General features: G+C 40.0%; 1 protein-coding gene across 8 annotated transcripts in view; it reads left to right on the top strand.

Annotated features, from left to right (window-relative positions):
- Positions 1–1,143: 1,143 nt before the first annotated feature.
- LOC129829832 (rap1 GTPase-activating protein 1-like) overlaps positions 1,144–24,325 on the top strand; it is a 111,143-nt gene continuing 87,961 nt past the window's right edge. For 2 of the 8 annotated variants that reach the window (XM_055891783.1, XM_055891781.1), the window contains exon 1: positions 10,853–10,913. In XM_055891783.1, coding sequence (XP_055747758.1) covers positions 10,873–10,913 — 41 coding nt within the window. In that variant the 5' untranslated portion in view covers positions 10,853–10,872. Of the gene's footprint in view, positions 1,210–10,844; positions 10,914–22,959; positions 23,031–24,325 lie in introns of those variants that run through there. The other 6 variants (XM_055891786.1, XM_055891791.1, XM_055891792.1 and 3 more) reach the window with 6 other exon arrangements.

Genomic DNA, 24,325 nt, shown 5'->3' with positions numbered 1-24,325 from the left:
GGCAAACAAAATATCTGGTTGCATTTGATGGCCAGCAAGCAAAGACCGATGCAGCAAGTGCCCATCATGGACACATGTCTATTTCGTGATGAAGACATAGCACGTACTGTATGTTAACAATGTATGTTCAAAATACTATACCTGCTTTTAAAAAACTGTTTTTGTGCTTGTATACATTCTATAGAAAATGACTAAATTTAAACAATTTTGTCACTGTTGTAACTTTTTTCATTTGTCATGATGTTGCATGTGTAGCCTATTGATTGTTGACTGGTCCAATTCAAGCTTTAATGTCCATAAAATGTAATTGTGCATTGGAAGAACAAGAAGTTAGATAATCAAGAAATGTGTATGAACTTTTGAGGTAGGCATCCATTCAAATTGATTTGAGCTGCTCCTGCTCCACAAGTCTACCACTTCGCCAGCTATCACATACAGTTAACTACTAAAATAAAGGAAACACTTGAGTAAATGAGAGATACAGAGTATATTTAACACAGGTGTGGTTCCTGAGTTAATTAAGCAATTAACATCCCATCATGCTTATGGTCATTTATAAAAATGCCCAGTTGCCCATTATTTTGGCTACCATGGCTAGAAGAGATCCCAGTGACTTTAAAAGAGGGGTCTCAAAGGGCCATAGGGGGTTTAAAGTGTGTGTGTGTCTCAGTGACCAGATCTCAAACCAATTGAACACTTATGGGAGATTCTGGAGCGACGCCCGAGACAGAATTTTCCACCACCATGATCAAAACACCAAATAATGGAATTTCCTTGTGGAAGAATGGAGTCGCATCTCTCCAATAGAGTTCCAGATATTGTAGAATCTATGCCAGGGTGCATTGAAGCTGTTCTGTAGCCGATACACTGTAAGTATAGGCTACTTTACTCTCATGAAGGCACATCAGTTTTTCCCAGATTTTGCATTTTAAAATGTCATTATGGCTGACTGAGAAAAACCAACTGTTCCACTACCAAGAGCTGGCTCTCAACTGTTATTGAAGCTCCTAGTAGGTTATGTATGATAAGCTGAAGGCATCGACTATTTTGCACATTCTTCTTGAAAATGATTTCATTGGCTGATGGTTGCGCGTCGCTAGGCAACAAGCACCTCATCATCATCATCATCCTGAGCAGAGTACCAGTGCACCTCAGCTGCCGCAGCCGCACGAGACAGACGGAGCACCCAAACTCCTGTCAAAGAAAGAGGTAAGCAAAAAAACATGCATGTTTCATACGTATTTCAAGCTTTGTTGCGTATTGAATCAGGGTTATTAGGCTACATGCTCCTTTTGAAATTGTTTTTGTAGTTAATACGGGCATGGGGCGTGAATTTGAAAGTGAACATGTTTGACCATCGAAACAGATTGTTTAGTGCACATTTTTTTGTTAAATTGTTTTCACTTGTTAAACATTTCTACAGAACGCAAGTTTAGTTTGAGAAGGGCCCACTGTTGGGCTTTGTCTAATACTAAGGGCGTTGGTTTTATGATTTTAGAATTGATTTTTATAAGGAGCTGTCACTCTGAGACAAAACAGAACTCTCAATAGCAGATTTTTTCCCTTTATTTAATTCATTAGGCCTAGACTCTTTCTGTAGTTTCCCAGCAGCTTTCTCTGTCAGAATGTGTTGTTCACATTAGCCTTTTCATTGTGTCCCATGTCGGTTAAATCGTTTTGGACTGTTAAATAGTTTTTAACTGTGGCAGCATGTTATGCATAGGTCATCTCCTCTGCCATGTATATTGATTGATATTCTCCTTAGTCTCAGCTGTACTAAGTTAATTTACCTGGTCCATAGAGCTGACAGGGGCTATACATCATTGAACAAAACGGTCCTATAGGCCATTCATCTCATTCACCTCCTTTATATCTCAGCAGAAAGAATCCGGGAAAAACGGCTGTCTATATAGGACACGTCTCCTTGATTAAATGACTAAAGGTATTCGATACACTACCATGGATAATGAGTATTGATTGTTCTCAAATATGCATAGGAAGGAATGAAAGTGATGTGGTGTTTTTGCCACTGGTCAAATGCAGTGCACCATATTGAGAAAAGGGTGGCATTTGAGAAGCATTATAACTGTTTCCCCTTCAGGCAGCTTCAGAGCTGAGCATTGATTGTGAGTTCCCAGGTTTACCCTCCATCATAGGTAATGGGATGCCAGTATTGTGTTCCACTTGGCCCACTGTGTCGGTTGGTAGTTAGCGGGTGGCACAGACTAAAAACAGATTCACAAGTATTGTTGACAGTTGCATTTTTGATTCTCACTCTTGGCAAGGATTTTTTTAATTGAAATCCGAATGAAAGAGTTTGAGTATCTATAATTCATCCTCTGAGAAATTGCAATGATTTAAATGGTCTCAAAGAGGCAATATGATTTTCTTAACCAGTTCAGATCTTCAGAATCTGTTCTCGAAAATAAATCCCAGATAGTTTAGAAAAGGTAAAATAAACGTTTTTTTATCACACATTTTCAGTACTAATTGTGTATAAAACGGGAAATTACAAGACAGTATCATTTTCAAATATCATTTTGGAAGGATGAAATTATTAAAATGTTGTTTTAGGAAATATGCTCTACCAGGTGGTTAGATGTGTGTGTAATGGAAAATGTAATCTACGTAATCCCAAAAATGTATGATTTATCATGAGGGCCATAAACAATAACTAGTAATGCTGCATACTGAAAGAAAGGTTCAATCTCACCTTTCTGGTAAAATAGTTATAAATTGCTGAGGTTTAGTCACTATTGAGGACACAAGCTCAAGTACACAGAACAAATATGATACATCATATCAAATATTTCATATTTGTATTTCCTATTCAACAAAACTGTATGACTTGAAATGACTTATACTTTCTAAATATAGTATAATCAATTTAGAAAATTACTAACTATAAGATTTCACCTTACTTATAATGGAAAATACATATTTAAACGGGACTTTACATCAGAGGTTTTAAAGGAATGCAATTTAGTCAAAGCTAGCTGTTATGGACAATGGATAAATATTTGTTATGGGATGTTTTGAAATGTGCAAATAAAAACATATAAATATGAAAACATCAATATTTACTGTCTGCCTGTAATCTTCAATATGTTTCACAATATTATTCAGTACATGTCATTTTACAGGAATTATGAGCATATAAACATTTGTATTTATTAAGGATCCCCATTAGCTGCTGCCTACTCTTCCTGGGGTCCAGCAACATTAAGGCAGTTGTATACAATTACAAATATTACATGACATTTCATAACACTTTTCACAAAAAGGCCACTACTCTACTATCACATATCTACAATACAAAATATGTGTACGTCTGTGTAGAGTGTGTTAGCATGTCTACTGTATGTGTGTGTCTGTATCTCTTCATAGTCCCCACTGTTCCTTAAGGTGTATTTTCATCATCTGTTATTTTTTATCTGATTCTACTTCTTGCATCAGTTACCTGATGTGCAATAGAGTTCTATGTAGTCATGCCTCTATGTAGTACTGTGTGCCTCCCATAGTCTTTTCTGGACTTGGGCATTGTGAAGAGACCTCTGGTGGCATGTCTTATGCAATAATTTACATATATTTAAATATTCCTATTTTGACGTACATCTATAATATTTTATTCATATTTGATATCAGTCCTCATTTAACTACACCTGTCTTCCAGTATAAGTAACTGAAGCATACATAATGTTAATGAATGTATCATTTTTTGTATTATTTAAAAAGTCAGAAAACTCCAGTACACCCCTAATTGGACAACTCAAGCGGCTGGTTGAGATGTTTGTGATGCATTATCTATCAAATTTTAAGTCATGCAAATAAAAAAATATGAATTGATGGCCAATATTAAAGGGGAAGTTTACCTAAAAGCAAAGATTTCCCAAGTGATTCCATACATTGAAACAAGTTAGGTGGAGTTTGTCCCTCTCTCTCCCTGCAATCAAGGACTTGAAAGCTGCAAAAACGGGCCATGTGTCTCGTGAGGTTTCTTTGTGCTCTGCTCTGTTGTCAGTCAAAGAGTGATTAAGAAATCTGCGAATTGTTGACAAATTCGTTGTTTTATTGAAAGCGTACGCCCAAATTTGTCACGCCCTGGCCATAGAGAGGCTTTTATTCTCCATTTTGGTTAGGCCAGGGTGTGACTAGGGTGGGCATTCTTGTTTCTTTATTTCTATGTTTTCTATTTCTTTATGTTTGGCCGGGTGTGGTTCTCAATCAGAGGCAGTTGTCTATCGTTGTCTCTGATTGAGAACCATACTTAGGTAGCTCTTTTTTCCACCTGTCTTTGTGGGAAGTTGACTTTGTTTAGGGCACATAGCCTTTAGCTTCACCGTTTGTTTTTGTAGTGTTTATTGTTTTGTTCTGCGTCGTTTTTATTTAATAAAGAAAATGTACGCTTACCACGCTGCACCTTGGTCCTCCTCTTTTAACGGCCGTAACAGAATTTATATTTTTATCAAAAGTACTATCGGTTTTGAGTCAGGAAATGTGTACCTTCCCACCTAAAAAGATTGCAATTATTTTACATTATTTTATGTAGCCAACTGCAACAACAGCGGAGATAGGTAACAACTGCAAATGTGCGCTCTCCTGGGGGAATACCTTTATGTAAAAACTGCCTGTAAGACCTTTTATTCAAGTTCCTTTCGGGGTAGAGTTGAAGACAGTAGCTTAGCGTTACATATTACTTATACAAATGAAACAACAACCAATCATGTCTGATGACAAAAAACCTTGCGAGTGATAGGTTAAGTACTTGAGGTGCGCTGATGCTGTTTTCTAACCGTATTTATTTGAGCCAGAGTATTCTGATGAAGAATTGAGGCAAATTGAGCTTCATATGGCGGCTCTAGCCACCAAGGCCGCAGCAGGACCACATCCCCAGGATGAACACAGATTGGTGGAGCAGTTGTGGTAAGTGTGACTCATGAAGAATGCTTATGCTGCAGAGTGTCACGTTCTGACCATAGTTCTTTTGTGTTTTCTTTGTTTTAGTGTTGGTCAGGACGTGAGCTGAGTGGGCATTCTATGTTGTGTGTCTAGTTTTCCCGTTTCTGTGTTTGGCCTGATATGGTTCTCAATCAGAGGCAGGTGTTAGTCATTGTCTCTGATTGGGAACCATATTTAGGTAGCCTGTTTTGTGTTGGGTTTTGTGGGTGGTTGTCTTCAGTCTTCGTGTGTCTGCACCAGACAGAACTGTTTCGGTTTTTCACATTTGTTGTTTTGTATTTTGTAGTGTTCACGTTTATTGTCTTTAATTAAACATTATGGACAATTACCACGCTGCGCATTGGTCCTGTCCTTCGTCCACAGAAGAAAGCCGTTACACAGAGAATTTGATTACATGATCCAGTTTGCTTTCACGACCACAGGGATTTTGCTGACCACATCAACTCTGGTGTCCTGAACGAAGAAATATCTATTGAAAAGTAATGTAAAGCTAAAATGTCAATAAGTATTCAACGCCTTTGTTATGACAAGTCTAAATAAGTTCAGGAGTAAAAATGTGCTTAACAAGTCACATAATATGTTGCATGGACTCACTCTGTGTGCAATAATAGTGTTTAACATGATTTTTGAATGACCACCACATCTCTGTACCCCACACATACAATTATCTCTAAGGTCCCTCAGTAGAGCAGTGAATTTCAAACACAAATTTCACCACAAAGACCAGGGAGGTTTTCTAATGCAGACACTGGGAGATTAATTCACCTTTCAGCAGGGCAATAACCTACAACACAAGGGCAAATTTACACTGGAGTTGCTTACCAAGAAGACTGAATATTCCTGAGTGAACGAGTTAAAGTTTTGACTTAAATCTACTTAAATCTATGGCAAGACCTGAAAATAGTTGTCTAGCAGTGATCAACAACCAATTTGACAGAGCTTGAAGAATTTTCAAAAGAATAATGGACAAATGTTGCACAATCCAGCTGTGGAAAGCTCTTAGATACTTACCCAGGAAGACTCACAGCTATAATCGCTGCCAAACATGCTTCTACAAAGTATTAACTTGGGTGTGAATACTTATGTAAATTTGATATCTGTATTTCATTTAATACATTTGCAAACATTTCCTAATTTGTTGTTGTAATTTTACCCCTTTTTCTCCCCAATTTCTTTATCCAATTACGATCTTGTCTCAACCCTGCAACTCCCCAACGGACTCGGGAGAGGTGAAGGGTATCGGAGGAAACACCGTTCAAGCTGACTGCGACACCCGGCCCGCCATAAATAGTCGCTAGAGTGCGATGAGCCAAGTAAAGCCCTCCCAAACCCTCCCCTAACCCGGATGAGGCTGGGCCAATTGTGCGCCGCCCTATGGGACTCCCGGTCATGGCCGGTTGTGATACAGCCTGGGATCGAGGCTGTAGTGACGCTGCAACACTGCGATGCAGTGCCTTGACCGCAGCGCCACTCGGGAAGCCGTGTAAACATTTCTAAAACGTGTTTTCACATTGTCATTATGGGGTATTGTGTGTACATGGTGCGAAAAAATCTATTTAAATACATTTTGAATGCAGGCTGTAACACAAATTGTGGAATAAGTCAAGGGGTATGAATACATTCTGAAGGCACTGTATGAAATATAGCCCTACAGTTTGAACTTGAAATAACAGCAAAATGTTATGCGGAGTGGAACAGGGGAACCCAAGAGCAGACTCAGACGAGGAGAATGGGATAAAGTATACCAAGGTATTTATTGAAACACGGGGGAGATGGAGTGCAGGTCAGGGGAAGCTTGAAACCAAGTGCGGAGGCTGAGGCGAGAGGGGTTGAGAAAGGGTAAGCAGTTCTGAAAGGGAATCCAAGGGAGTAGTAGAGTGGGGAATCCAGGACAGAGTAGCAGGATGACGAGACGTGGGACTGGAGACAGGGACCAGAGTCAGAGCGGGCAGAATGAGCAGAAATTACAATCTGGCAGCGTGGATGTGGCAGGGCTGAGTATTAGTAGAGGTCTTGATTATGGAACAGGGTGCAGCTGGTGGGGATCTGCTCTGACTCCAGCACACCTGTCTCCACACACACACACACACACACACACACACACACACACACACACACACACACACACACACACACACACACACACACACACACACACACACACACACACACACACACACACACACACACACACACACACACACACACACAGAGGGAAAGAGCACTGGGGGAGGTGGCAGATCAAGGAGACACAAGATGAGCAGTAGAGGGCGTTGCAGGAGCAGATGTAACACAAAATCGAAGAACAGAAAATAAGAACCTGTTTTCATATTGTCAAGAAACATGACTGCTGCTCCAGATGATCAAATCCACTTTACCCTTCGATCTATAATTGTCATTCCAAACAGTTCCGACTGGTCTCATACCGCATCGTTTCGGAGTGGGTCGTCGGTGGTGAGACACTGCATCCAGCAGTCATGATTCCTCTCCCATCCTGCGTGGTAAATGCCATCTGAGCGAAACATCGCCATATGGGGGTTTCACACTGGTTCTCAGGAAGTGGAAGACTCACAGGACTTGTGAATAGTCAAAGTTACAGGTACAGTATGTGCTGCTCCCAGCCTCTAATGTGTATGTTGTGTGTCAGGTTTGGTACTGTGACTGTAAAAATAAAGAATATCCATGCAAATAGATCAATAAAGCAAGTATTTTGTTGTTTTTATAATATATTTGTATTCACAAAAAATGGAGCACAAAATGAACACATTGTTTAGGGAAGACATTTGGTTGCATATAGAAAACAAAACAACCTAGCATTCAGCACAATGTAAGCAACTATTGTATTTGCATCCCAAAAGTCTGTTTATGGCAACATTAATCCTGGAACAATTTCTTCTGACCAGGTCCTCATTATCAGGTCTATCCATTGTGGCAATGTTGGCTGGAAGATTAGGCTTGGGCAGGTGGGATGAAGGATCCCTGTAAACCACCGTCAGATCTTGTCGCCGCTCCAACACCTGGTCAACCAGTTTCTCCATTAATTGGAATTGTTATGGTTAATAGATTGTTTTGGCAACCCACTGCTTGCACTGTTTCAGGAACACAGCCTAAATGTTGGTGTTTCACAAAATACAAGTAGCTTATGTTGTAACAGGAAAGATGGTACTTTATATTATGTTAAACATAATGTATTCAGAATGCGATGTACACTGAATGTACAAAACATTAGGAACACCTTCATACTATTCAGTTGCAACCCCTTATGCCCTCAGAACAGACTCAATTTGTTGGGCCATGGACTCTACAAGGTGTCAAATGTTGCACAGGGATGCTGGCCCATGTTGACTCCAATGCTTCCCACAGTTGTGTCAAGTTGACTGGATGTCCTTTGGGTGGTGGCCCATTCTTGATACACACGGGTAACTGTTGAATATGAAAAACCCAGAAGCATTTCAGTTCTTGACACTCAAACCGGTGTGCCTGGCACCTACTACCATACCTCGTTCAATGGCACTTAAATCTTTTGTCTTGACCATTCACCCTCTAAATGGAACACATACACAATCCATGTCTCAATTGTCGCAATGCTTAAAAATCCTTGTTTAACCTGTCACCTCCCCTTCATCTACACTGATTGAAGTGGATTTAACAAGTGACATCAATATCAGATCATAGCTTTCACCTGGATTCACCTTGTTAGTCTATGTTTTGGAAAGAGCAAGTGTTCTTAAAATGTTTTGTAGATGCAGTTTACATGCTTGATACATTTTATAATAAAAATATGTATATAAAGTCAATCGGTTTTATCCATTAATTGAAGTTCTTCAAGTACCAGTGGCAGTTGTAGCTTGTGTCCTGCCCAAATTGTCATTGTTATAAGCCAAACTATTATTGTTATGTGTCCGGGTTTGGCCGGGGTAGGCCGTCATTGTAAATAAGAATTTGTTCTTAACTGACTTGCCTAGTTAAATTCAATTTAAATTTAAATTTGTATTGACAAAGAAAAACTTCCACCCTAACACACAAGTCAAGTGATACCATGTTTACTAACCTGTAAAACTTTTTTTACTATGGCCATTGTGCTAAAAGACTGGTTCCTGGGTTCAGGTATTCCACACAAGGCTATACAGTTGCCTGAAATGTTGTCATGCAAATATGCCATAGCTAGCCAACACATCAGACATTGGGAAAAGGTGTGAAAATATCTAGTAGACAACATCATTTCACACGGGTGACAGAGGAGCTTGCTGTTGCTTGGTCCTTTGAAGACCAATCTATTGAGGACTTAACCTGCGAGTGAGATGGGGAAATTGACCTCACTGTTATTTGTGACACAATGTGAGTTCATGATACATACATTTCTAAATGTGAAAGGTATTAACAGTTGATATAGATTGGGTTATATGCCATATTATTATTGTTATGTGTATTGACAAAGAAAAACATCCATCCTAACACAAGTATAAAGTGATACCAAGTTTACATTCTGTAATATATTTTTTTATGGCAATGGGGCTAAAATGTATTATATTTTTAGGATAGTCATGAGGTGGGGGTTACGAATACACACAGACATTAGAGATTGTGATTATGAAAAAAAGAGAGTAGACCGATCCTAAGTAATTAAAATACAACAACACCTTTCATTTTTATTCAGTCTATTCTGTAATGCAAGGTGACACAATTACTGTCTATGATCTCCTTAACCCCCTTGTCATAAACACAGGGCACATACGCTAACCGGTAGAGCGCCTAGGTAATGTTTACATAATATGGTGCAATGGTTACAACAGAATTAGATCCACTCGAACTGCTGATTAGACTACATACTGTACCTCTGCATGTTTGCTTTGACACTTGCCTCTCTGTATTTTGGCACGGCAGCATATCCAGTCCATGGGAATACAGAAGGAACAGCTGTGTCTGAGTTTTCTTCAGTGTTTTTTCCCCATTTCTGATTGTATATCTCTTTGATAGTCATCGTTGATGAATTGCTTAGGCTACTACACACATGTACAGTAGATTTGCAAGATTGGCTGTAGCAGTGTTTACATTGTATTTACTGATTTTTATTGCTACTTGCCATCTTCTGCATCTTTCAACAGAAAACAGTGACATTTTGTTCCTTGTTCTCTAGATGTCTTGCAGCCAGGGACAGAACACAAGCTTGCTCTTGCTGCCATCTCTTCGGATTTCCACTTTTCAGAACAAACTTTAGGCTACCTGTGATAAGTCTTTAAAACTTTGTGCCAGCTCCTTCTTCCCCCATAAAACTCGCATCTGTGACATCAAGCTCCAAATAAGGGCACATATGTCACAGAGTATGTCCCACCAGAGCGCACATGCAGTTGTTACAGATCTCTGTTGTTGATGCAGTCGGCTACATAAAAATAAGGATTTTTGCAATCGTTTTAGGTGGAAAAGTTCATATTTCCTGACTCAAAACCGATGGTACCTTTGATAAAAATAGCTAACTCGGCCATATGCTTTCAATGAAACTAAGAATTTGTCCACAATTCGCTGATTTCCCAATCTCTCTATGACTCACAACAGCAGAGCTAGTAGTGCGTTTTTGCAGCTTTCCAGTTATAGACTACAGGGAGAAGGCAAACTCCACCTAACTACAGTAGTTTCAATGTATGGAATCATCATCACCTTTAAAGCTAAATACACATAATTTCTGATTTTTTATTTATTTCTGATATTTATTTATTGGTGTGCCAGTTAGAGGGTTAAAACAATCTGTGGGCTCAGCTGTAGAACAGTGACCTTGGAAATCCCATTCTCACCCTGGATCCTGTGGCTTCACGGGGGACTCTGGGGACAGTAGCCTGAGGCCAGCTGATAATTGGCTCCTTTCTGTCTTTCTGTCTGTGTGTCTCTAGGGACCTGGGACTGTTGTGGGGTGACTTTATGGAACATATCCCGCTGGCACTGCTGCATACTTACAGTAGGTAGGCATTTATTATGATGTATTATTGTGTAGGCAGGAGTTGTGTGTGAATTATGTATTCCTTACCTATATAGTATGTGTAGGTCATTACTGGTAGGGTTAATGAATATAGGCTATATAAACTTTACAAGGCCATAGAGTGCATGATGGTTTTTAGAGTTGTATTGGTCTCCTGATTTATTTACATGTACAGTAAATCAGTCCAAATACAAGACATCTTGATCAATCTACTTCCAATGGTTCATTTATGGTTGCTCCTCGTTTAAAGCTTGGCTCATGTTTCACTATGATGGATGGCACTGAATCTCCTACCTTGTTTCTTTGTCCTTCCCTGACCTCATTAACCTTTGTTGGCGTAAAGCCAAGGATTTTGAAGCTCAGAATAAGACAATTGTAGCTTTGTAGTGTTTTTTTTTACATGTTTCATTGAACCTTTATTTAACTAGACAAGTCAGTTAAGAACAAATTCTTATTTACAATGACAGCCTACCCCAGCCTAACACGGACGACACTGGGCCAATTGTACGCCACCCTATGGCACTCCCAATCACGGCCGGTTGTGAAACTGCCTGGAATCGAACCAGGGTCTGTAGTGACGCCTCTAGCACTGAGATGCAGTGCCTTGACCGCTGCGCCACTCAGTTGTCTACCAAGTAGGAAATAATAACTGTACTCTACAAAATGGATACCCTAAATATATAGCCTACCATTTTCATCTAATCACCTAAAAATAATAAGGAAACACTTTTTCACAGCACTTCGGTACCGAAGTTACTTTTTCATAGCAGGTTAGGCGAACTTACGCAGCATGTTAGGAGAATTAACGTAGTAGGTTAGGAGACTGAGGTTAAGGTTAGGAAACGGTTTAGTGAAAATGCTCTCCTAAACTGCTACGAAAATCACTTTGTATCGAAGTGCCATGAAAAGAGTGTATCCTAAAACATTACCCTTCCACATTATCTCCAACCTAAGCATCAGTTAGCATTCATCAGACCTACATTCAGTCTGTCTAACAGTGTAGCCAGTCAGTCAGCCCCTCAGTGCTGCTCATTACTCTCCCTCCAGTACCTCCAGTGCATCAGAACTAGCTGAGGAGAGAGAAAAGCCTCTGAACTTCTCCCAGTCAATTTCCATTAAAGCTCCGCCAGATCTCATATCATGGATTATTTATGCGGTAGCTAGAAGTCTATGAGGCCGCTGGGCTGGCTGGCTGCTCAGGAGATTATGCTCTCTCTGCTTATTTCATTATCATGCTGCTTGTATTCTGACTGCACTGTAGAAGTCAAACTATGTGACATTGGGGTCTGTCGGTGTGCATCAGATTATTTTTCTCTCCTTCCTCATTCTCTCTCTCATTTTCATTCTCTCACTTCCTCATTCTCTCTTTCTCTCTCTTTCATTTTCTCTCTCCCCAATTACATTCTACAGTATGATGTACTGTGCTATAATATGGTAATGAACACCATCTTAATTATAGCACGGTCAGTGTTGTCTCAATTACAGGCTTGTAATTACTAGGGTCAATGTTGTTAAAGGAGGCTCAGACGGTGGTCGAGTTTAACTTGCAGGACTAACACACTGAAGTAACGTCATATTTTTTCTATTTCTATTCCTGTTTGAAATGTACTGTACATGTGCCTACTGATAGCTATGTTAACAATGAAGTGGTAATTATACATCTGTTCAGTGGTCTTCATAGCTGTTGCAGGCCAGGCAGCTAGCTACTGTAGCACAAACACTATCTAGAGGTGGATGTTGGTACTAATAGTCTTTTTTTACAAGGCATGGTGGTATGAATGCATCTGATTCCTCTGCAATCAATGATTTATCTGGAGACCACATCTGTGTGCTGCTGTTTCAACACCCACTCTGACGATGTGGGCACTCAATTCCCTATAGACAGTAGTGCATAGGGCTCTGGTCAAAAGTAGTGCAGTATGTAGGAAATAGTGTTTGGGATGCAGATGTGATGTCAACTGTACAAGAACTGACAGCTAGCAGATTATTAAAGCTGGAGACAGTACTTTCTCTTTGATGGCTTTGGAATGAGTCACCCCACCACTACCACCACCATCCTCTCCTCTGCCTCTGTAATTGTGCTATATTTACCTCATGTTTGCTTGCATCACTGGCTTGGCTCTGTGAGTGGTTATTTATCAAGGTGTACTCATGGTGATGCATACTTGCTTGCCTGGTTTCATTACATGATTACCAGAGGGCCTGTACATATGACACTCCTATAATTTATATTTAGGGCGAGTCACTGAGATTGGTGATGGGTGCTGGGATAACAATTACATATGTGTGTGAGCGAGAGAGAGACCATGTCTTTTCTTTTCCTGGTTAGAGACAGGTGCATGATAATGGTCCATTCTACATCAAAACAAATTTCACACATACAGTACCAGTCAAACGTTTGGACACACCTAATTCCAGGGTTTTTCTTTATTTTTACTGTTTTCTACATTGTAGAATATTGGTGAAGACTTAAAACTGTGAAATAACACATGGAATCATGTAGTAACTAAAAAAGTTTCTTCAAAGTAGCCCCCCTTGGCCTTGATGACAGTTTTGCACACTCTTGGAATTCTCTCAACCAGATTCACCTGGAATGCTTTTCCAACAGTCTTGAAGGAGTTCCCACATATGCTGAGCACTTGTTGGCTGCTTATCCTTCACTCTGCGGTCCAACTCATCCCAAACTATCTCAATTGGGTTGAGGTTGGGTGATTGTGGAGGCCACGTCATCTGATGCAGCACTCCATCTCCTTCTTGGTCAAATAGCCCTTATACCGCCTGGAGGTGTGTTAGGTCATTGTCTTGTTGAAAAACAAATGATAGTCCCATTAAGCGCAAACCAGATGGGATGGCATATCACTGCAAAATGCTGTGGTAGCCATGCTGGTTAAGTGTGCCTTGAATTCTAAATAAATCACAGACTGTCACCAGCAAAGCACCCCAACACCATCACACCTCCTCCTCCATGCTTCACAGTAGGAACCTGTTAAGAGAATTATGTTCTCAATGTTCATAAACTGAACTTCAATTAAACTACTCTGTCTGTTACTAAGAATTTGTAAGGTTCTTATTGAAATGAAACAGACAGAGGCCAGTCTACAATAGTCAAAAAAGTTTATTTACGAGAGCTCCCCCCATCCTTACATGTACATTGGTTTATATACCTCTCATTTCATCATAACTGTCCCTCCTCCTCTAAGAGAATGACAATATAGTTCACAAGTCTTCTCCTTCTCATACATTGACTGCCACCTGTTATCCTTTCACGAGCCTCTACCCCGGGTCCGGGAGCACCCCCCCGCACACTGATTAGCATCGCTAGCATAGCGTCACAATTAAATAGTAGCATCTAAATATCATTAAATCACAAGTCCAAGACACCTAATGAAAAATACAGATCCTGTGAATAAAGCCACCATTTCAGATTTTTAAAATGTTTTACAGGGAAGACAAAATATGTAAATCTATTAGCTAACCACGTTAGCAAAAGACACCATTTTTCTTTGTCCACCATTTTCTCTCTCCACCAGTAGCTATCACCAATTCGGCTAAACTAAGATATTGATAGCCACTAACCACGAAAAAACCTCATCAGATGACAGTCTGATAACATATTTATGGTATAGGATAGGTTTTGTTAGAAAAATGTGCATATTTCAGGTATAAATCATAGTTTGCCATTGCAGCCACCATCACAAATCTCACCAAAGCTCCTAGAATTACTACAGAGAGCAACTTGTATTACCAATTTACTCATCATAAAACATTTCTTAAAAATACACAGCACATAGCAATGGAAAGACACAGATCTTGTGAATTCAGACAACATTTCAGATTTTCTAAGTGTTTTACGGCGAAAACACAATAAATCGTTATATTAGCATACCACATATGCAAACGTTACCCGACCATTGATTCAAGCCAAAGAGAGCGATATCGTTATCATCGCCAAAATATATTAATTTTTTCAGTAACCTTCTCAGAATTCTTCAGATGACACTCCTGTAACATCATATTACAACATACATATAGAGTTTGTTCGAAAATGTGCATATTTAGCCATAAAAAAACGTGGTTATACAATGACAATACTAGCAAAACTAGCCTGAAAATGTCGGTCGCCATCTTTCACAGTGATCTTGTCTCATGGATATCTATTCATAAACTTGACTAAAAAAATATAAGTTGGACAGCTATCGAAAGACAAATTAGTTCTTAATGCAATCGCTGAATTACATTTCTAAAATTATCCTTACTGTGCAATACAGGGTTCGCCAAGCGAAGCTATGCCAAACAAAATGGCGGAATATGCGTTTAAAATTTTTCGACAGAACAACGATTTATCATCTTAAATATTTCTTACTTTGAGGTGATCTTCCATCAGATTCTTGGGCAATGTATCCTTTCTTGGGTCTAATCTTCTTTTGGTCGAAAGATGCCCTCTGTCCGTCGAAATGCCCACTAACGTTCGACCGGGACCCCGAAACGTGCCCGGCTCTTCAAAGAGCATCACATAGAAATGCCTCAAAATCGCACTAAACGGATATAAATTGCTATAAAACGGTTTAAATTAACTACCTTATGATGTTTCTAACACCTATAACGAGTAAAAACATGACCGACGCTATATTACTGGCTAAACCAAGGCTTGGAAAAAGGCCAGTCAGATATCCTTCTTGCGTTGAGCGCAGAGTCCAAAAGAACGCTACTTCCGGTATTTTGTCATTTATAGAGGCCATGATTGCGCAATCGACTCCATTCAAATTGTCACCACTTACTGACATCTAGAGGAAGGCGTGGGCAGTGTTTGTATCCTCATAGGATTTACAGTGGCTTTAAAACTGATCTGGAACCAGAGGCCAAGAGTTCTGAAAACTCACTCACTGGGAGGAAAAGTGCTGTAGAATGAGTTCTGTTCCACTCAGAGACATAATTCAAACTGCTATAGAAACTAGAGAGTGTTTTCTATCCAATAATAACAATAATATGCATATTGTACGAGCAAGAATTGAGTACTAGGCAGTTTAATCTGTAGAGCAAATTATGCTAATGCGAAACAGCACCCCCTATAGTTGCAAGAAGTTATACAATCTATTACAAGCCCAAGGTTTCTCCCCTCCCTGGGTGGGGAGACTTCCTTCCCTGTTATCAGTTCCACAGTGGTCACAAGTTGTCTGCCACAGTTCCTTGCCTGCTAACAGTCCCTCTTTCTTATGGACAAACATTATTTATCATTATACAGAGACAGGGTAGAATTATGTTAGTTATAGTTCCACGTTAAATGTATACTTCATTTAGTCATTATTCATCAAATTCATAACAGAACCACACATGCGGAGATCATCCGTTCACCTACTCTGCGTCTCACAAAGACACAGCGGTTGGAACCAACAATCTCAGATTTGGACTCAACAGACCAAAGGACAGATTTCCACCAGTTTAATGTCCATTTCTCATGTTTCTTGGCCCAAGAAAGTCTCTTCTTCTTATTGGTGTCCTTTAGTAGTCGTTTCTTTGTAGCAATTCGACCATGAAGGCCTGATTCACACAGTCTCCTTTGAACAGTTGATGTTACTTGAACTCTGTGAAGCATTTATTTGGGCTGCAATCTGAGGTGCAGTTAACTCTAGGGAAGTTATCCTCTACAGCAGAAGTATCTCTGGGTCTTCCTTTCCTGTGGCGGTTCTCATGAGAGCCAGTTTCATCATAGCGATTGATGGTTTTTGCGACTGCACTTGAAGAAATTTTCAAAGTTGAGTGAGCAAAGCTGTCATCAAGGCAAAGGGTGGCTACTTTGAAGAATCTAAAATCTAAAATATATTTTGATTTGTTTAACACTTTTTTGGTTACTACTGTACATGATTCCATATGTGTTATTTCATAGCTTTGATGTATTCACTAGTCTACAATGTAGAAAATAGTCAAAATAAAGAAAAACCCTTGAATGAGTAGGTGTGTCCAAACTGTTGACTGGTACTGTATGTCCTGTACTGACTCTCCCATCAACTAGTCAAAATATGAAACCTGTTGTTTAACTTCTCTGCGCTACGGATCCCTTTTACGGGATCATTTTCCTAAACAACCACTGAGTTGCAGGGCGCAACATATTACTAAAAATATTTATAATCATGCAATCACAAGTGAAATATACCAAAACACAGCTTAGCTTGTTGTTAATCCACCTATCGTGTCAGATTTTGAAAATATGCTTTACAGCGAAAGAAATCCAAGCTTTTGTGAGTGTATCAATCAATGCTAGAACAGCTGACCCAAATTAGCATGGTCACGAAAGTCAGAAAAGCAATCAAATTAATCGCTTACCTTTGATAATCTTCGGATGTTTGCACTCACGAGACTCCCAGTTACACAATAAATGTTATTTTTGTTCGATAAATATTACTTTTATAACAAAAAAAACGCCATTTGGGTTGCGCGTTATGTTCAGAAAACTACAGCCTCGTTCCGGTCCTGAAAGGCAGAAGAAAATTCCCAAACGTATCAGATTCAAAAATATTACTAAAAATATTTATAATCATGCAATCACAAGTGAAATATACCAAAACACAGCTTAGCTTGTTGTTAATCCACCTATCATGTCAGATTTTGAAAATATGCTTTACTGTGAAAGAAATCCAAGCTTTTGTGAGTGTATCAATCAATGCTAGAACAGCTGACCCAAATTAGCATGGTCACAAAAGTCAGAAAATCAATAAAATTAATCGCTTACCTTTGATAATCTTCAGATGTTTGCACTCACGAGACTCCCAGTTACACAACAAATGTTCTTTTTGTTCGATAAATATTACTTTTATAACAAAAAAACGCCATTTGGGTTGCGCGTTATGTTCAGAAAACCAAAGCCTCGTTCCGTTCGACGAAAATTCCAAAAAGTATCCGTAATGGTCGTAGAAACATGTCAAATGTTTTTTATAATCAATCCTCAGGTTGTTTTTAACAAACATCATCGATAATATTTCAACCGGACCGTAAACCTATTCAATAAGAGAGAAAACGAAAATGGAGAGCTACCTCTCTCGCGCGCAGGAACTATTCAGAGGACACCTTTTGAAAAATCTCGCAAATTTTTCAAAATAAAAGCCTGAAACTATGTCTAAAGCCTGGTCACAGCCTGAGGAAGCCATTGGAAAAGGAATCTGGTTGATACCCCTTTAAATGGAAGAAAGACGGGCCAGGAAACAAAAAAATCACTTCCGGGTTAGATTTTCTCAGGTTTTCGCCTGCAGAATCACTTTTGTTATACTCACAGACAATATTTTGACAGTTTTGGAAACTTTGGAGTGTTTTCTATTGGGAACGTTATTTAAAAAAAATAAAAAAATCTGACCCCTAGCATCAAGAGGTTAACACATCTGCTACTGCAGGTCCTTCAAAAAGTTGGTGCTGGCTTATCAGCTCAATATTCGGTACTTGAATCTACAACAATTTTGGACACAGTTCCACATAATGGAAACAGATTATTGTTTTAGATTACACAATGTGCCTAAACAAAGTACTGAGTAAAGGGTATTAATACTTATGTAAATGTGAAATTACAAAAATATTATTTTAATATAAATTACCTTTTTTTGCTTTGTCATTATGGGGTCGTGCCTAAGAACAGCCCTTAGCCGTGGTATATTAGACATATAACGCACCTCCTCGTGCCTGATATCTTAAATATATACTAGCTGACTGACTGCCTGCTGTGGGTTCCCAGTTTCTACCCATGTAATAATTTCTGCGTGTTTCCTCTCTGTGTGCATTCTGTCCCACTGAGTTGCAAATAACATGGTGAGTCCAGTCAATAGTAATGAATTAATAAAATATACTATGACATTTTTCACCTGTGGAAACCAACAAGGAGGCATGTATGACTCCTGCATCAGTGGCCTTCAGGCATGACTTGACTGATGACTCCCCTTGTCATGAAAGCATGTGAAACTCATTTGCTTTTGCCTTTTTGTGTACACTGGTCAGTTCATATCGCTATCATAGGCATGTTGGGACCCTGACCATAGTAGATTGACAGTTGGTCTTACAATGTCTATCCAAATACATGCAGTATGGTATTCTATAACCTCAACCTCAGCCATATGTTTGCTGATGTAGCTAACCACTAGCTCGCTGGGAATTGGTATTCTCTGCTGTCTTACTGTAGGTTTCTGTGGGTTACTTAGATACAGTACATGTACCATGATAATTGGCCGTGAATGAGTCATCCTAGAAATATAATGAGTAGAACGGGCTTGAAATCTCTAACCCTGGCAATTTGACTGATAAACTCATGGATGCACGCACAATGGCTGCCAGGTATTGTGATGTAATAATTTATATGGTAATGTTGAATGGTCATTCAAATGATGTTAACTGATGTGGCTCATACAGTGGAATGTACTTTTTGTAATATCAGTTGAGTTGAATCAACAACTCACAGCACATATTGAAGGGTACACTTCCTGCTTTTACTTCCTGCTTTAACTTCCTGCTTTGCTATGGGAAAACTCACAATGGCTGCTAGTTCACCCTTTGAGTTAAATAATACGTTCATAAGTAGTAGCCTTAGTAGCTCCTGTAGCTGCTCTGCTCTTTCCACTCTCCTGCTCTCCCCTACGGAATGGTCTGTGCTCTCTCTCTCTCTCTCTCTCTCTCTCTCTCTCTCTCTCTCTCTCTCTCTCTCTCTCTCTTTCTCTCTCTGTCTCTGTCTCTGTCTCTGTCTCTGTCTCTGTCTCTGTCTCTGTCTCTGTCTCTGTCTCGCTCTCGCTCTCGCTCTCGCTCTCTTTCCATAAGGAGGCTGATCTTTGCAGACAGTCTCAGGGAGTTAAAGCCAGCCAGGCCCCTGTCAGTGTGACTGTCCCAAGTGTGCCATGTACATGACGGGGCCCCAAACTCCCTGCCTTATCCCCCTACCCTCACGCCCCACTATTTTGTGAGCATCTCTCTGGCTGACACATCTAGAAACTCCCCTCATGTACAAAGTGACTGTGGAGGACCCCTGGGCATACTGAGGAGTATTCCAGTAGGCCTGTGGCTCAGGACATATAACGAGAGCTATCACTGTCACCCCTTCGGCAGCTCCTTGATGGCTGATGAAATGTATCAATTCCTCAGTTTTCCAGCAGAGGACACTCTTACTCTGCCCTCCCTGCCCTGTCCCCCATGGACATCCTCACTAGGCTATTAGGTACAGTACAGTACACACTGATTTAGTCACACTGTTGATAAAACATTAAATGTTTGATTCATTATTATTAATACTTTCTAATCTGATTACGATCGTTTCACTGTGCATGCCTATTCATTTATCCAAACAGGTAATATTGTTCTGGGTTATTCCAACGCAAGGCATGTCAGCTTTTCACTTTTACACTATCCTACAGTCGTTAAAAGACTAAAAACTGCCATTTATCCATTGTTTTTTCTCTGCTGTGGGAAATCAAGTGGAGTTGTGTTATGTTCTGTGCTGTTCGGTCTGTCTTCACCGGGCTGGGTCTATGGATTGCGTGGGAGAGGGGCTGCCTGGGCCACAGAGGATCCATTACAACTGGAATAGATCTTTCTCTCTCTCTGGGAACAGAGATCAATCGATGCCTAAGAGCAATGTGTCCCTATCGCCTTCACCTCACCACAGAACTGCCTTGCAAGTCATTCATAATACACTATATGATGCCTAATAGCTTTCATGTCACGTCTTCAGTTTATAAACTCAATTATAGATATTTTCAGGAGGTTAAAATGTTCTGCACTTCCATCCCCTTTCCATTGGTCACCTGTGAGTCTCCTTCTCCCTCTCATCTGCAGTATACATTAAACATGTAGGCCTAGCTGTTGTGTTGACTGAGACACAGAAAGAGAAAGAGTGAGTGAGGTAATAGCTGAGAGAGAGTTCCAATAGGGTAGCCTGAACAACAACACTCCTTTTCATGTGCTGTGTCAGCCATAATATCCTGCCCCTCTAATGAGACCCTATGAAAGGCCACAGTGTGTGGAGCACATCCCAATGGTGTGCGTGTGCATGCGGATGTGTGTGTAGCTCCCAGGGCCCTGTGGGACACTGTACAACCACGCACAGCCCAGTGGCCTTAACACCACCCATGTCAAACAGTCAACAACAACATAGAACCTTTTGTTACATTGAGGATGAATTTGTATGTGAGAGAGATATTATGTATAACCTACCTAAAAGCAAGAGATTGCTATGTGCACAGGTAAGATCAGGGATATTGCCTCTGCGTATTGAAACAGGTCAGATCAGGGATATTGCCTCTGCGTATTGAAACAGGTCAGATCAGGGATATTGCCTCTGCGTATTGAAACAGGTCAGATCAGGGATATTGCCTCTGCGTATTGAAACAGGTCAGATCAGGGATATTGCCTCTGCGTATTGAAACAGGTCAGATGAGGGATATTGCCTCTGCGTATTGAAACAGGTAAGATCAGGGATATTACCTCTGCATATTGAAACAGGTCAGATCAGGGATATTGCCTCTGCGTATTGAAACAGGTCAGATGAGGGATATTGCCTCTGTGTATTGAAACAGGTCAGATCAGGGATATTGCCTCTGCATATTGAAACAGGTCAGATGAGGGATATTGTCTCTGCGTATTGAAACAGGTCAGATCAGGGATATTGTCTCTGCATATTGAAACAGGTCAGATCAGGGATATTGTCTCTGCGTATTGAAACAGGTAAGATCAGGGATATTGCCTCTGCGTATTGAAACAGGTAAGATCAGGGATATTGTCTCTGCGTATTGAAACAGGTCAGATCAGGGATATTGTCTCTGCGTATTGAAACAGGTCAGATCGGGGATATAAGAAGTTACTGCAAACAACGAACACCATTTTTTTTCTCGTACACCATTGCACACGAGATTGAACAGCAGAATATGAACTGCAGTTTGTTTTACCACATTGCACGACGCTCCTCACCTTCACTGCGTCAACAAAAACAATAACAATGCCGGTGGGCGGATAGTGGCCCTGTTGCCCCTACTGCGTATTTCATCTTTAAAGAGACGCCTCTGTTGGGTTGGATGAATGAAATCTGTTGGTTATCGGCAAGGATAAATCTATGTATCAACTATTTTACTCTACTTTAAACTTGGAGAGTATAAAGAGGTTGTGCTGTGGACCCAGACCTATTTCAGCCTAGTTTGTTTGCAAACCCACATGATAGATATTGTTTGGCTTGCCTTTAACACATTACACCTCTCCACAGGGAAAATGTGATTTATTTTAAAAAGGGATAGAAAGGATGAATGGGGGTCCCAGACCTGAAAGAAAGGAGCTGTACACAGAAAGCTGCTCGTTTCATCAGCCACCGCTCCTCCAGCCCAGACACACGCTGATTTATTTTTTAATAGCAAATTTCCTGCCTGGCTGCTAAAACCAGAGCCCAATCTGCATCAGCCCTCCCTGGCCATATCTCCTGCTCTCCATCTATTCTCTCCACATAGCCCAGATTGGAGATACATTATTGAATGCACGCAGCCTTATTTACACATTAACAGATTGCCGGTCTAGAGGAGACAACCTGCTCCATTTACAACAGAGGATGTAGTAAGACCGTCTCTGTTGTGTGTTCATAATATATACTGAGTGTACAAAACATTAGGAACACCTTCCTGATATTTAGTTGCACCCACTTTTGCCCTCAGAACAGCCTCAATTCGTCGGGTCATGGACTCTACAAGGTGTCGAAAGCGTTCCACAGGGATGCTGGCCTATGTTGACTCCAATGCCTTCCGGGGGTGTGTCAAGTTGGCTGGATGTCCTTTTGGTGGTGGCCCATTCTTGATACCCACGGGAAAATGTTGAGTGTCGAAAAACCCAGCAGCGTTGCAGTTCTTGACACACTCAAACCGGTGGGCCTGGCACCTACTACCATACTCCATTCAAAGGCACTTAAATCTTTTGTCTTGCCCATTCACCCTGTGAATGGCACACATACACAATCCATGTCTTATTGTCTCAAGGCTTAAAAATCCTTCTTTATCTTGTCTCCTCCCCTTCATCTACACTGATTGAAGTGGATTTAACAAGTGACATCAATAAGGGATCATAGCTTTCACCTGGATTCACCTGGTCATTCTATGTAATGGTAAGTTCCTAATATTTTGTTCACTCATTGTACTTTTTTAATAAGGTATCCATCAATCAGTGGAGGCTGCTGAGGGGAGGACGGGTCATAATAATGGCTGGAACGGAGCGATTTGAATGGCATCAAACACAAGGAAACCATGTGCTTGATGTGTTTGATAACATGCCACCTCTTCCGCTCCATCCATTACCACGAGCCCGTCATCACCATTGAGGTGCCACCAACCTCCTGTGCCATTGATCAATGCTTGTTGTTGAGAATACGTTATAATTGGGTTTTCCTAACATTGACTATCTCCCCACTTAGTTCAACACTATATTTTGTAAATCTATTTATTTTTCTTTCATGTTGTTGTTTTTTGGCTGGAGGGTGATGTATAGTGGATCAATGACTAATTACTCTTTAAGTTCAACTCTATATTTTGTAAAATGCACTGTTTCTTTTTTTTCATGTTGTTTTGCTAGAGGGTGATATCAGTGTTGGGAGATTCCACGCTAGGACAGCCCGGAAATATTTTGGGTATGTTAGATTGTTCAGGCAATTCTCACATATAAACTTCATTGGGAGGAAGGATTTGACATGCTTTTTACATTTGTATCATTTAGACCTTTTTAGACCTATATAAAGGCCCTATGATCCATGAACTGTACGTGATACAGACATCTTGGTCTCATTATAGTGTGCTCTCAAATATGGAGTATGTCTAGATTCTGGAATAAAACATATCACATTCATTTATTGAACAATAAAATATTCATATCTCAAAAGTACCCTTTTTGATTTTGTACATTTTAAGACATATTGTTTTGAACAATATACTCTACAAGTATATCACATTTTCACAGTGGGCTCTCTGGTACTTTTGAAGATTGTTGTCTGTATCATGTACACAGATCATAGGATCAATTAATCTAGCATACAGTACGTTATTTGAGCAAACAGATGATGTAACTGTCTATCTGTTTATGTTTATTAATCAGTTACATTGATTAATTAAGTGCCTATCCTTCTAATTACAATGAGTGCTCTGCAGTTATGGTGTTGGACCTCACTGGTCCTAAAGGGAAAGTGAGCAACTAGATTGGAGAGTTTTGTTCCTCGTTCCTGATGGAATTAGTTCCAGTCAGATAGAATGGAAAACATGTCTTATTTCAAACAGAAAATGTCTCTGCCTGTCCAATCCTACGTTCACTTACAATGATGCCTTTTTGCATTCTGTAGGTAATTCACAGTATGAGTAATTGTCTTTAGCATAGTTAAGAATGGAGTGTTATATATAGTGTTATATAGTGTTA

Source organism: Salvelinus fontinalis, chromosome 31 (assembly GCF_029448725.1).
Source record: "Salvelinus fontinalis isolate EN_2023a chromosome 31, ASM2944872v1, whole genome shotgun sequence".
Taxonomy (NCBI): domain Eukaryota; kingdom Metazoa; phylum Chordata; class Actinopteri; order Salmoniformes; family Salmonidae; genus Salvelinus; species Salvelinus fontinalis.
Note: the sequence above shows the minus strand (reverse complement) of the source record. Positions and strands in the feature narration are given on the sequence as shown.